The 15,379-nt window shown below is 42.4% G+C and overlaps 1 protein-coding gene across 3 annotated transcripts in view; it reads left to right on the top strand.

Moving 5' to 3' along the window:
- Positions 1 to 15,379, top strand: part of abcc1 (ATP binding cassette subfamily C member 1 (ABCC1 blood group)) — a 56,123-nt gene that overhangs the window by 30,063 nt on the left and 10,681 nt on the right. For all 3 annotated transcript variants that reach the window (XM_063903009.1, XM_063903008.1, XM_063903010.1), the window contains exons 8-19: positions 1,432 to 1,656; positions 2,368 to 2,545; positions 2,859 to 3,020; positions 3,497 to 3,589; positions 4,438 to 4,641; positions 4,860 to 5,006; positions 5,090 to 5,177; positions 5,341 to 5,410; positions 7,227 to 7,353; positions 8,361 to 8,537; positions 9,483 to 9,650; positions 14,226 to 14,400. In XM_063903009.1, coding sequence (XP_063759079.1) covers positions 1,432 to 1,656; positions 2,368 to 2,545; positions 2,859 to 3,020; positions 3,497 to 3,589; positions 4,438 to 4,641; positions 4,860 to 5,006; positions 5,090 to 5,177; positions 5,341 to 5,410; positions 7,227 to 7,353; positions 8,361 to 8,537; positions 9,483 to 9,650; positions 14,226 to 14,400 — 1,814 coding nt within the window. The remainder of the gene's footprint in view (positions 1 to 1,431; positions 1,657 to 2,367; positions 2,546 to 2,858; positions 3,021 to 3,496; positions 3,590 to 4,437; positions 4,642 to 4,859; positions 5,007 to 5,089; positions 5,178 to 5,340; positions 5,411 to 7,226; positions 7,354 to 8,360; positions 8,538 to 9,482; positions 9,651 to 14,225; positions 14,401 to 15,379) is intronic.

Genomic DNA, 15,379 nt, shown 5'->3' with positions numbered 1-15,379 from the left:
GGCATTACAGAAGGATTTCTGAACTCCTGAATGTTCCAGTGAGCACTGTTGGGGCCTTAATCCGGAAGTGGAAAGAACATCATTTCATCATAAACCAGCCTCGACCAGGTGCTCCTCGCAAGATTTCTGACAGAGGAGAGAAAATAATTATCAGAAGAGTTGTCCAAGAGCCAAGGACCACTTGTGCAGACCTTCAGAAAGACCTGGAATCAGCAGGTACAATTGTTCCAAAGAAAAACAATAAGTAATGCACTCAACCGCCACGGCCTGTATGCACACTCACCACGCAAGACTCCATTGCTGAAGAAAAAGCATATTGAAGCTTGTTTAAAGTTTTCTGCACAACATTTAGACAAGCCTGTGAAATACTGGGAGAATATAGTCTGGTCAGATGAGTCCAAAATTGAACTCTTTGGATGCCATAATACACACCTTGTTTGGAGGTCAAATGGCACTGCACATTACCCCAGAAACACGATACCAACAGTGAAGTTTGGAGGCGGGAACATCATGGTGTGGGGCTGTTTCTCAGCATACGGCACTGGCACACTTCATATAATTGAAGGAAGGATGAATGGAAAAATGTACAGACACATTCTTGATAAAAATCTACCAGGATGATGAAGAAGAAACAAGGGTGGACATTTCAGCAAGACAATGATCCCTAACACACAGCCAAGGACACTCAATTGGTTTCAGAGAAAGAAAATAAAGCAGCTAAAATGGCCCAGCCAATCACCTGACTTGAATCCAATAGAGAATCTATGGAGAGAAATAAAGATCAGAGTTCATAGAAGAGGCCCACGGAACCTTCAAGACTTGAAGACTGTTTGTGTGGAAGAATGGGCCAAAATCCCACCTGAGCAGTGCATGCGACTAGTTTCTCCATACAGGAGGCGTCTTGAAGCTGTCATTACCAACAAAGGCTTTTGTACGAAGTATTACATCTATTTCAGTAAGCGTGTTCAATACTTTTTCCCTGTCATTCCATTTTAATACACATAACTTAATTTATGGACATCAATGGTTTGATTTCTTTGCATGTGTGGATTGCACGGGTTGTTACCGACATCTGATGAACATTTCATGTCAATAGCACCTTTAGAAATATATTTACTGACAAAAAAGGTGACGTGTTCAATACTTATTTTACCTGCTGTATAACATTTTGGGCTCCCCTAGGGGTCATGACTGCTCATTGAAAACCCATGGATTAGATCTTTTGTAAAATAATTTTGATCTTTACAACCCTGTCATTATTCCATCTAAAGCTCAACATGATCAGTTCTTGATGACCATGATTTTTTGATCACACAAACATATACAAATTATGTATACACAAATCATGTCTGACTCTCTTTCAACAAAACATTGTTTTAAATATTGAATGAAAGCAGCCTGCCTTTCTTTCTATTTTATTTTACCTTTCAGGACAGAGCAGAAAATGTTGTACTCACCAAAGCGGGTCCTGCACACTGAGGGCAAAGAGGACCCACCTGTGGAGGAGTCTGAAATCTTGATTGTAAAGCCCCAGAAAACTAAGGAGCCCTCCCTGTTCTGGGCACTGTGCCTGACCTTCGGGCCATACTTCCTCATCTCCTGTCTTTATAAGATCATCCAAGACGTCCTCATGTTCGTTGGGCCTGAAATCCTCCGGTGAGAAACCTTTGTTTTTTTTCTCAAACATATACAACCCTTTAACAAGGGGAACTTTTCTATTAGGGTTATCTGACTCACACGGAGTGAAAATTAATCCTCGATGTCTCTGGGGTTCGTACATGCACCTTTTCCACTGCAAGTCATATGTTAAAAGGAGCATATCTAAAAGCAAAAGCTCTATACCACTACCCCCTTTTCAAACTGAATTCATCAAATGGACTAAAAAGACTGATTCACAGCTCCATAGATGAGAAGACAACATGGTGTTAGCCTGACCTGAAGCCGTCCTACGTTCAGTGCAAACAGGAACCTGCCATACTATGTTCTGGCAATGCCCCAAGCTATTGATATTTATTTTGTTTCAGTGGTCCATGGTTAATCATTTTTGATTGAAGGAGAGCTGCCTCCTGCCTCTCCCCTAGTCGATTGGAGAGAAGACGCAGGTGCTAAAGTTAGAAAATTATACTTGTGCAGTTAAGCATTGCAGCCCTATAACTTAATTGTGGAAGATTCTTTTACATTTTTCTTCCTTCTTTGATATTTGTAGGTGCGATTAATTCCCTTAATCGGATTACTGAAAAAAAATGTCTCATGTTCTGAGAGTGGGGATGATTGTGGATTGGTGAGGAGGAGACGACACAGACCCAGCATTCTGGCTTAATGTTAACATAAACCTAATGATGACTTCCTCCACTCGGTCATGTGCAGGCTGTTGATCCGCTTCGTCAATGACTCCAGTGCCCCCTCCTGGCGGGGCTTCTTCTATACCGCCCTGCTCTTCATGTGTACCTGTGTGCAGTCCATCATCCTCCAGAAGTACTTTCACGTGTGTTTTGTCTCAGGCATGCGTCTGCGCACTGCCATCATCGGAGCCGTCTATAGGAAGGTACAAGGGAGTGAAATGTTACTTTGAATTATGGAAATATGACAGTGGTAGAGAAGATATATTAGAATATTCTATTTCATATTTTGAGTACAGACTAAAGTTCCAAGAAAATGACTATTTACAATAACATAAACATGTTTTAGAATCAGTCAGAAAGCCTTTATTCAACCACAGAGCCTTGTTTGTAGAACCCTGTTGATATGAAGTCTGATTCCATAAATGGCTTTATAATTCTGCTGCTCAGGTGTGACCGTGCTTGGGTTGTGACTCTGCAGCAGGACTCTAACCTCTCCCTCTGGAACTGCGCTTTCAGGCTTTAGTGATCAGCAGTGCAGCACGCCGCAGCTCCACGGTGGGAGAGATCGTCAACCTGATGTCCGTGGATGCGCAGCGCTTCATGGACCTCATCACTTACATCAACATGATATGGTCCGCCCCTCTGCAGGTGGTGCTGGCCCTCTACTTCCTCTGGCAGGTAGGACTACTGAACAACCATAGACGGTCACACAGATAAATAACATCAGCTCCATCATGAGAAATCTCACATGCAGATTTTGGACTGCCAAGATAAACACTTGAGACAAATAATGGACATAAGGTTTATGTTTGGTGTGTTCTTACGCAGCCAGGCATATTGGTACATCTACTTGAAAGGTACAGCGGGGGCTACTTTGTTAAAGTTTTGTACGATGCCCTAATAAGCCCCCGCCATACTCAAACACAATCACATTATCAGATAACTATGTTTAGCACAAGAGTGTGCCAAGTTTTGAGCACTTTCAGTCAACCCTAAACAAGTTCATGTTTCCTGTGGAGCCACGTTACCAAGCTCCATGGAAACGAGAAATCTTCGCAGTATATACAGTATATCATTCTTATGTAAACCTCTAATAGTGCTACCATCAGTGAAAATGCTTCCTTAATGATGAGGTTTTTGCTGTTGCTGGGCAGAACCTGGGTCCGTCTGTGCTAGCTGGAGTGGCTGTGATGGTTCTGATGGTTCCTGTTAATGCTGTCATCGCCATGAAGACCAAAACCTACCAGGTGGGGCTCTCTCCACACAGTCATACACATCAGTTTCACAAATGTGTAATGTTCTGTCATGTGTTCAGTGACGGTGAAGACCTATCCAATGTGATGTAGTGGGGGGCAGCTGTCGTCGTCATCGACCCCCCCCCCCCCCGCAACATTCTACACAGCGACAGCGCTAGCCAGGAGATCGATCACTTTTATTTAATTAACTATGCGGTATTATAAAATCCATGTGAAGTACTCCCACACATCACAGCAATGAGGCTGCATAAATTAATTACTGTCAACCTGGGAAAATACAAGCTAAACAGTCAGACACAGCTGCCTGTATGCGGTGCGTTTGATAAATACTTTCTGACTTTTATATTTATTATATGCTACTTATTAGCTACATGGCCCTAACGTGTAAAGTAGTACAATCATTTCTGCCAGTGCTTTTCATACCGTGACTCTGGAAGGCCAGAGTAGCTGGAGTGATTCAACTCCAAAAAAAGACATACTGTAGCTGAGAAGTGATCAGGACGAATAGTGAGAGGAAAAGAAAAAAAAGTACCAGGAGGTTTAGAGCAGGAGAAGGCCTCGAGGAGATGCAGACGTGAGTGTGAGGCGTAAAGATGATGTGTCATACTCAGAAACTGGGACGGCAGGCAGTGATCAGCAGGCAGATGAAACGGCACTGTTTCTTTATCATACATATGTTATATATGCAGTATAAAATCCCACATACTGTCGCATGCCACTCTGCCATGGCCCGTTGCCCCCATTTTGCCACCCCATGTAAAATATTCTAGATCCCCCAGTGGATGGAACACAGAGAGGTCCAGGATTCATGTGTAACTGTGTGGCTGTGTGTTGAACAGGTGGCTCAGATGAAGAGTAAAGACAGTCGCATTAAGCTCATGAATGAGATGCTGAACGGCATCAAGGTGCTGAAGCTGTACGCCTGGGAACTGGCTTTCAAAGACAAGGTTTCCGAAATCCGTGAGAGTGAGCTGCGCGTCCTGAAGAAGGCTGCTTACCTGGGAGCCGTGTCCACGTTTACCTGGATCTGTGCACCTTTCCTGGTGAGTCCAACATGGAGGGTCAGACATCTGAACAGCTAGACAGGACCTCATCTGATTTAGTTCGTACACACACAGAGGCAGTAACAGTATCCAAGCAGGCTGGGACATTGCTCATTTTGTCTTACTCTTCTCCAGAATGTTTAAAATTCAACTCAAGCTGCACAATATTTGTAAAATAACTTAACCTTTTACCATTTTATGCAAATGAAACCATACAGGTTGCCCTGTCCACTTTCACTGTGTACGTGCTGAGTGACGAACAGAACGTGCTCGATGCTCAGAAGGCTTTTGTGTCTCTGGCACTCTTCAACATCCTGCGGTTTCCTCTCAACATGCTTCCAATGGTCATCAGTAGTATGGTGCAGGTTGGTGTGCCTCCATTGACCTTGTCAATCACGCTCACATTACAGAGTTTGATGTTTACTGGTATAACTGTTTGTCTCCACAGGCCAGTGTGTCCTTGAAGCGGCTGAGAGTGTTTCTGTCACATGAAGAGCTTCAGGAGGACAGTGTGGAGCACAAAGCAGTAGCAGGCTGTGAGTTTCTTCTGCTTTTCTTTCTATTTTTGTATTTGTCTGTTTTCCCTCTTCTCTCAGTATTGTACATGTTTGCATCTTGTGCAGATCTTTTCTCCTGCTGATCTAAACAGAGGCATTTGATGTACAGTATATTGATGCACCTCTTCTCTCTTCTTCGCAGCCACATCAAGCATCTCCATAGTGGACGGAGTTTTCAGCTGGTCCAGAGCTGAGTCACCAACACTTAAGAGGCATGCGTCATCTTCCTTCATTGCATTCACTTATCTGGGGAACATGTATATGACTCACATGTCATGTAAAAAATTCAGGCTTTGGTTCACTATTTTGTTTAACGTCCATCTTAAATTGATGCTCACTGTTATTTCTCCTTTTTGTCCATAATGACATGTTTCCTTAAGAAATTCTAGAGAAACTCCCTCTGGAGGGAACTGTGAGTTTAGAACACAATACAGGAAATAAAAAAATCCACAAGAAGCGTAATAGGGCATCTTTAACTTACAAAATAGAGGCAACTGATGTTTCCTACTGTGTTTTGCCATCCAGCATATTGCACAAAAAAGTGGAGGAAAATAATGAATAGTTTCTGAAAATGTACAGTACCTGTCAAAAGTTTGAACACAGCTTCTCATTCAATGGTTTGTATTTATTTTATATTTTTCTACATTGCAGATTAATACTGAAGACATCAAAACTATGAAAGAACACATGGAATTATATAGTAAACAAAAAGTATCCCCCTTTTGCTTTGATGACAGCTTTGCACACTCTTGGCTTCTCTCACTCAGCTCCATGAGGGAGTCACCTGGAACGGTTTTCAATTAACAGGTGTGCCTTGTCCAGAGTCAACCTGTGAAATGACTTCTTAATGTGTTTGAGACCAGAGGTAGGGTTAGTGCACAGTGGATAGACCTATTTGACTAATGCTGTGATCCTTATTATTGAAAGAACCACTCAACTCAGTGAAGGGAAACGACAGTCCATCATTACGTCAGACAATCTGGAAAATGTCAAGAATGTATCCTCAAACAGTTGCAAAAACCATCAAACGCTATGAAACTGGCTCTCATGAGGACCACCCCAAGAGAAGGAAGACCAATAGTAACCTCTGCTGCAGAGGCTAAATCGATGAGTTACCAGCCTCAGATACAGCAAACTAACAGCACCTCAGATCAGAGCCCACATAAACTCTCCACAGAGCTCAGGTAGCAGACAGATCTCAACCTCCACTGTTCAGAGCAGACTGTGTGAATCCTTCAGGGTCGAATTGCTGCAAAGAAGCCACTGCTGAGTATCAACAACAACAACAAGAGACTTGTTCAGGCCAAGAAACACAAGGACTTGACATTAGACCAGTGGAGACCTGTGCTTTGGTATGATGAGTCCAAATTTGAGATTTTTAGTTCCAACCGCCGTGTCTTCGCAGAGAAGCTGAGCGGATGGTTTCTGCATGCGGGTTCCTACGTGAAGTATGGAGGAGGAAGTGTGATGGTGGGGGGGTGCTTGGCTGGTCACACTGTTGGTGATTTATTCAAAATTCAAGGCACACTTAACCAGCATGGCTACCACACCATTCTGCATCGCCATGCCATCCCACCTGGTTTGTGCTCACTGGGACCATCATTTGATCTAAACCACACAAGACCCCCATCACACCTCCAGGCTGTGTAAGAGTTTTTGAGTAAGAAAGAAAGTGATGGAGTGCTGCGTCAGATGACCTGGCCTCCACATTAACCCGACCTCAACCCAATTTAGATTGTTTGGGATCAGTCGGACCGCAGGGTGAAGGAAAAGCAGCCAACCAGTGCTCACCTCCTCTGGGAAATCATTTAAGACAGGCGGAAAACCGTTCCAGGTGACTCCCTCATGGAGCTGACGGAGAGAAGCCAAGAGTGTGCAGGTTTGTCCTCAAGGCAAAAGGGGGCTACTTTGAAGAATCTCAAATATAAATCATATGCTGAATTGTTTAATGATGAAAAGGTGTGTCATAACGATAACGATTAGCATGTGTTTTTTTCCTATTAAGAAGAGTTGATTCGCTGTCTGCAGGCTGAATGTGTGTATCCCAGACGGCTCTCTGGTGGCCGTGGTGGGACACGTGGGTTCGGGGAAGTCCTCACTGCTTTCCGCCCTGCTCGGAGAGATGGACAAACTGGAAGGAGTTGTGGCTGTTAAGGTGACTCTCACACAAAATAAGTCGACACCTACAGCAGCAGTGTGCGGTTAAATCCATCTTCCTGCTGTTTGGGGTGTTTCAGGCCTAAAGCAGCACATGTCGTGAAGCTGTTGTTTGAAAAAAGAAATGATCTTCATATGGAGGTCCATATTATAAAGAAAACAAGAAAATGAAGACAGAATCTTCATACATCATGCAGCATCTGTAGTTTTCATCTACTTTACCTCCATTTTAACAGTTTTGTGCAGTTAGACTTTTATGTCTTCTAATAATTTTGAGGCTACGTCTATTACTATCTCTGATGTGTACAGTTACAAAAGTTAATGCAGTATTGTTTTGAGGCACTGTTTACATGCTAATATGAGCTGTTCGTATCATTTATCAGACTCTAAAAAAACATTTCTCTCTGTACGTATTTCTTCTCATTAGTCATCGAAGCTCCCTGTTCACGCCACACAGCTGATTATTCAGAAGCTGATTCACTACCCGCTTCTCTGAATTACTGTTCACTCTCTGCCTTCAGCTTGACACACGCAGCGAACATTTCTGAATACAGTAGAGCAGAACTGGTGACTCTACAACAGTAGTGTGTTTGACACGGGGAAACATGCGACTACGGTTCAGCCACCGTACAACAGTACTCAAAAATGTAATTTAATTCTTGCTTGCCTTTTACATAAATGTCAATGTGCTTGATTTCATTGTTCTTCACATGAGTCAGTTCATAGATTTAGTCAATCAGGTAGTCACACCACGGTTGACTTGGCAGTCACCAGCACTAAACTTTCAGTGTCAAGATGAAATCAAAACCACAGCTGGAGTTTGATAATTGCTTATTGATGTTGTTCTGCAGTGGCTCCTCAATTTAATAATGTAAATATTTGTGTGTATCGGTCCCACTCATGGCGTTACAAACAAAGCAGTTCATTGTGATTGCTCATTGTCAGCTGCAGAAAGGCATGAAATAAACAAGGTGTATGCCTGTGCTTGTGTGGTTCGCCCTGTAGGGGTCTGTGGCCTACGTTCCACAGCAGGCCTGGATCCAGAACTCCACCCTGAAAGACAACATCATGTTTGGTCAGGAGAGAAGAGAGGCCTGGTATCAGCGTGTGGTGGAGGCATGTGCCCTTGAGCCTGACCTTGAGATCTTCCCTGCTGGAGACGAGACAGAAATTGGCGAGAAGGTAATCTGCGGACTGATACAAATGCAGTGGATCTGTCAAAGTGGTCTGCATTCATTACACTGAGATTTGATCAAAGGGTAGTGTGTGAGTGTTGACATTATATCTTCACTTTCAAAGATTCATTGTTCATGTGCACAGTAGCTACTGTGTTATAAAATGACAGGCTCTTCCAACAAGAGAAGATAAGAGAATATACCCTTAATGGTCCCACAGAGGGGACATGTACATTCTGCATCCTATTTTTAGGAGCAGTGGGCTGGCATTATGCAAGACACCGGGGAACAATGCAACATAAATATACAAAAGACATCAAACTATACAAAAAGACAATAAAATAGTGCAATATTATCTAAGTAAACTACGCTGTGTGCAGAATTACTAAATGAGTATTTTGACCATATCATCATCTTCAGAATCAGAATACCTTTAATAGTCCCAGAGAGGGGAAATTTGCATTTTCATCTTAATGCTTATTTTCCAACTCCAAGCTGTGTAGACTTGAATGCGTATTGGATTTAAGCATACGAGTCATGTTTTTAGATTTTTTTCATTTGTCACTAAACTTTTCAAATAACATTTTTAGTTCAATTATAAGACTAATCTAAATGAATTTTGAGTTGCTGCCTCACCATGATGCCATTGTGTTAAGTTGAGGAACAATAACATCACCTTGTCTTGCTGATGCCTTTGGCCGTCCTGTCAGGGCTACAGAGGGGAATGGCATCTGGTAACAGACAGACACGTTCTGTCTCATTGTTAAGACTATTATTACGCTCTCTATGATCTTGCTGCATATATAACACTTAAAAATCCTTTTTTAAAATGTTTTATGCTGACTATGCAGCTTTAAAACGCGCATAAACATCACACAAGGCATATCTCTAAATGATAGTGCTTTTTCTTTGTGTATATCTCTGGCTTTATCCATGTGTGTTTCCTCTACAGGGAGTGAATCTTTCTGGTGGTCAGAAGCAGAGGGTAAGCCTGGCCCGGGCTGTGTACTGTGACCGTGCTGTCTACCTGCTGGACGACCCTCTGTCAGCCGTCGACGCTCATGTAGGAAAACATATCTTTGATCAAGTCATCGGCCCAAAGGGACTGCTGAAGGACAAGGTGTGTATGATCTTCAGATTCACCAACCTAAAGCACCACGAGTGTCTGCTGATCATTAATGATCGATGACCGATGTGTTATAGGCGGTAAGACATGGTTAGAGGAAACAATACGGAGTGTAAGTGTCTTTAAAACTACAGTAATTACAAACAAATGAGTTTCATCACAATGTTGTGGCTTTCCCATAAAGATCCCCCTTTTCTAAAAGTCCCCTATTATACTCTTTTTCAACAACAATAATAATAATAGATCCAAAAGTGCTGATTCTGTGTCTGTAGCTCTAAATGCTAATGAGCTGCTGCTAACCACGCCCCTCTGAGAGAGTATTGGTTTAATGAACCACAATGTGCTCTAGGAGGAGATTCAGGTGATAAGGTGGATGGGGATTTACTTTGTTGGTTATTGGCTAATGGTGTCACAACCCAAAAAAACATTCTGACATCGAAGCAGCAGTGTGTTCAGACCAACACTTACAAATACTTAAAAAGTGGAATAGAGAATTAACAATTAAAAAGGATCAAAAAGAGAGACGATCATTTTCCTGATACTTTCTGAGTCTCTTTACACAGACCAGAAAGACCAGAAATGGTTTTGAAAACACCTAGTGGTCATCAATAAAACCTCTTTGTTGATGCTTCTCGAGTCTTCTGGCCAATCAGATTCAAGATAACGGCATGTCGTTGTTGCTTGAAGTCCCCACGGAGAATAACTTTGCAGTAGAACTACTCTTTATACATTCATTGGTACAACTTCAAATAGAAATGAACACGTAGAAACCCGGTTTGATGATTGACAGCCCATTCTTATCAGAACGAGTCATAGTTACATTTAGTATTAGTGAGGGTGTTACACAGTATTTGGTGACCCATCAGGTAAATCAGCTATAAAATACGCACACTGAACAGTTTAGTTGAGCAATATCTAATATAATTGTATATTTAAATGAATGAGCACAATTCCACTTACCTTTAGCACATTAGTTAAAATACCTCCTTTAAAAGGAAATAACCAAATATCACACTGGAATCAGTTTGAGAAATAGAAACTCAATTATTTACTTTTAAACTTGTAAAAAAACAAATGAAATATACATTCTTCAAAGTACCTTCAATAATTTCAGGTGAATAATCCCCTTTACCTGGAAATGACAATAATGTCACAATATTTCAGCTTTAATCAAATTCACACTTCACTCAGTGGGCCACCACACACACACACACACACACACACACACACACACACACACACACACACACACACACACACACACACACACACACACACACACACACACACACACACAAGCTGGAAAATAAAATGAAATAAACCCCCACGTTGCAGGCCTGATGTGTTGCTTGAGAATGTGTAAAATCCAAGTTATTTCTCCTCTTCACTCAGATGAGTAATGAAACCGGAGTGAAACCTTAACATGTCCAACTCCAAGCGGCAGCTTTACCCGTCTCTCGGTCTCAGAGTCACGGTGGCGGGAAGATGTCCAGCTGGCTGGTCTGTCCTGTATTGTCCAATACTCCTCACTGTGTCACTGACTTGAAGCACTTGTATGATATACATCCTCAGGGTTTCCATTCCAGAAAACCAGGAACCTGGAGCCAATAGCACAAGCTGGGTTAGCTATACTGTGGCTAAGAGTCCCTTCAATTTGCTAATGAATGCTAAACACTCAGTTTGCTAACAAGCTAATATACACACGTGGATAACTGTACATCCAGCTTCTTGCAGACAGCATGTTAAAACGGTATCCAGATGAACGCTGTCGAGTAGATAATCTTACTCACTCGGTGCCGCAACTTTTTTAGTCAAGTCACAACACTAAAGCACACTCGCTGCTTCACTTCCTGCTAACCCTGAACCTGCCCACCTGCACCAATCAGTTCAAGGTTCAAGGGTTCTTATTGTCAGATGCACAACAGTTACAGTTTAGTTATGGCATTGAAAATCTTAGATCCCGAGCTCCTCCAACAATGCAGCATATTATAAGCATAAGACAATAATAAAATAAATAAAATAAAACTAAAGAATACTGCAAAATGAAACGGAGTAGTTTAAATTAGAGTAAAGTATTGCAGGTATTTTGTTTGACCAGTCTGGAAGTAGTGCAGATGAAATGATAAATGATGATATATATGATGATGATATACAGAAAATAAATAAACACAATAAGCTAAATTGCATGGAATGTTGAGTGATCAAGTGACAAGTATTACCGTTTCTCATAAACACTACTTCCTTTTACAAACATGAACTTTCAAAATAAAACACATTATTTATAATTAAGATAATTATAATTTATTAATCTCCGTGGGGAAATTTGCGTATTGTAGCAGCAACAAAGAAGATAAACAGTAGAGATTCACACAGGGATATGAAACACAAATTTCAAAAAAATATATATATACAGGTAAGTAACGAAAGTATGAGTGCAGGTCAAAGTTATTGTGCAAAAGTGCAAGAGTGCAGGCTTGATGTGCAGTCCGGGTTATTGTCAGTGAGTCTCATGGTTACCCCCTTGTTGTGCAGCCTGATGGCTACAGGCACAAAGGAGTTTCCCAGGTGCTTAGTGCTGTGCCGAGGTGGGATGAGTCTGCGGCTGAACGTACTCCTCATCTTCACTAGCTCTGCATGAAGGGGGTGGGAGGGGTTGTCCAGTTTAACTCCAACAACAGAGCTAGCCTTCCTCACAAGCTGAGAACTCCCGAGGTAAAAAATATGGCCTCAAACTCACCGCCAACACTTCAATGTCCGGAGTACAAATACTGTCCTTTACCGATACGTGTCCAGGGTTACACCATTGTTTTTGAATAAAGATGGCAAGTCCTGCGCCTCTCTTCTTGCTGCTCCGCTTGTCTCTTTCGGCTCGAACCACAGTGAAGCCGTCCGGTTACACCAGACAGTCTGGTATTTTCCTGTTAAGCCATGTCTCCATAAATAACAACAAACTCGACTCTGCCCCAGAGGGAGAGGAGCGCCTATCTTGAGTAAGAGATAGTCCTGCCGTCGATATCCATAGAAAATTGGTAAAAAAATCCTACCAGTAATGTACAGTGGGGAGAACAAGTATTTGATATACTACCGATTTTGCAGGTTTTCCCAATTACAAAGCATGTAGAAGTCTGTAATTTTTACTGTGAGAGACGGAATCTAAAACAAAAATCCAGAAAATCACATTGTATGATTTTCAAGCAATTCATTTGCATTTTATTGCATGACATACAGTAAGTATTTGATACATCAGAAAAACAGAACTTAATATTTGGTACAGAAACCTTTGTTTGCAATTACAGAGATCAGACGTATCCTGTAGTTCTTGACCAGGTTTGCACACACCTCAGCAGGGATTTTGGCCCACTCCTCCATACAGATCTTCTCCAGATCCTTCAGGTTTCGGGGCTGTCACTGGGCAATACAGACTTTCAGCTCCCTCCAAAGATTTTCTATTGGTTTCAGGTCTGGAGACTGGCTAGGCCACTCCAGGACCTTGAGATGCTTCTTACGGAGCCACTCCTTAGTTGCCCTGGCTGTGTGTTTTGGGTCGTTGTCATGCTCTAAGGCCCAGCCACGACCCATCTTCAATGCTCTTACTGAGGGAAGGAGGTTGTTGGCCAAGATCTCGCGATACATGGCCCCATCCATCCTCCCCTCAATACGGTGCAGTCGTCCTGTCCCCTTTGCAGAAAAGCATCCCCAAAGAATGATGTTTCCACCTCCATGCTTCACGGTTGGGATGGTGTTCTTGGGGTTGTACTCGTCCTTCTTCGTCCTCCAAACACGGCGAGTGGAGTTTACACCAAAAAGCTCTATTTTTGTCTCATCAGACCACATGACTTTCTCCCATTCCTCCTCTGGATCATCCAGATAGTCATTGGCAAACTTCAGACGGGCCAGGACATGCGCTGGGTTGAGCAGGGGGACTTTGCGTGCGCTGCAGGATTTTAATCCATGACGGCGTAGTGTGTTACTAATGGTTTTCTTTGAGACTGTGGTCCCAGCTCTCTTCAGGTCATTGACCAGGTCCTGCCATGTAGTTCTTGGCTGATTCCTCACCTTCCTCATGATCATTGATGCCCCACGAGGTGAGATCTTGCATGGAGCCCCAGACTGAGGGAGATTGACCGTCATCTTGAACTTCTTCCATTTTCTAATAATTGTGCCAACAGTTGTTGCCTTCTCACCAAGCTGCTTGCCTATTGTCCTGTAGCCCATCCCAGCCTTGTGCAGGTCTACAATTGTATCCCTGATGTCCTTACACAGCTCTCTGGTCTTGGTCATTGTGGAGAGGTTGGAGTCTGTTTGATTAAGTGTGTGGACAGGTCTCTTTTATACAGGTAACAAGTTCAAACAGGTGCAGTTAATACAGGTAATGAGTGGAAACAGGAGGGCTTGAAGAAAAACTAACAGGTCTGTGAGAGCCGGAAATCTTACTGGTTGGTAGGTTTAAAACAATAGTTTTAAAGGTTTAAAATGTATTGTAATTGTGCTCACTTGAGTAGATTTTCACTTTTTTTTGGTATTATACAAGTCGCATCTTTGAAACATAATCCTTTTAATTATGTGCAGACTCGTGTGCTGGTGACCCATGGACTGAGCTACCTGCCCCAGGCCGACCTGATCCTAGTCCTGGTGGAGGGTCAGATCACAGAGATGGGCTCCTACCAGCACCTCAAGGCCACAGAGGGAGCCTTTGCCGAGTTTCTGCGAACATACGAAGCCATCGAACACACTGACAGCAATGGTGAGACATACGGCATACACACAGGCCTCGAGAGTAATGGATTACCTGTGACGGGATAACGTTATCAGGAGAAAGATAATGATAACTGTTGCCTTTCAGTTACCTAAAAAAGGCATTATCAGATTAATGTTACAAAAATCGGGGATTACAATCTTAGAAAATGTTTTTTTTAAATAACCATATATTACAAATCACACATCTCAACACTTCATGAGTGTCACATCACCGAGTGAAAGGAGTCTCACTTCCCCCTTTCCCACCAAACCAGTTCCAATTCTAGCTCCCTGCTTGTGCTTCTGGTTCCGAACTGATTCCACCCGATAGATGCTTTAATAAAAAAACAACAGGAAAACATAAGACGCATTGTGCTGCTCTTCAAAACGAGAAATAATAGCAAACGGATGCTCATTAGCCTCACACTAAGCCTGGTTAGTGTTGCCTCACTTTATATAAGTGTGTTTTTTGTGTAAGTGTGTAGACACGTTCTAGTCACTATGCTCAGCGCTACTGCTTGTAACATCTTTAATTTGCCTTACTCGCTATGAATGCTCTAGTTAATCTCACCCGAGCCTCAGAAATAAGCAAGTTCTTGGCTTTTGACGGGCAGTACAGTGGGGTCGAATAAGAACTGGTTTTCGGGGCAAAGAGCCCTGCTGCGGTGGACAGAGGAAGAACCGGCACTAGCTCCGAACTGGCCCTGGAAATGCTTTGATGGGAAAGGAGCAACTGAAAACAGAGAGCTTGGACTGGTGGGGGTTTGAATAGCTGTTTTCATTATTTTCTTAAATATCTTATTTATTTTTACAGTAGGTGGAAACCAGATATATTTAACAAAAATACTTGTTATGATTTTAATGAATGTATTAAACTCAAACGGTATTCTGTAGGCCTATCCTATCAAATAATGTGCACTTTTTCGGCCGGTATATCTGTCAGTTCAGTAGGTGGACACGTCATGCATTTAAAATACTGTGGGCGC

This window comes from Eleginops maclovinus, chromosome 16 (genome assembly GCF_036324505.1).
Source record: "Eleginops maclovinus isolate JMC-PN-2008 ecotype Puerto Natales chromosome 16, JC_Emac_rtc_rv5, whole genome shotgun sequence".
Lineage (NCBI taxonomy): Eukaryota > Metazoa > Chordata > Actinopteri > Perciformes > Eleginopidae > Eleginops > Eleginops maclovinus.
Note: the sequence above shows the minus strand (reverse complement) of the source record. Positions and strands in the feature narration are given on the sequence as shown.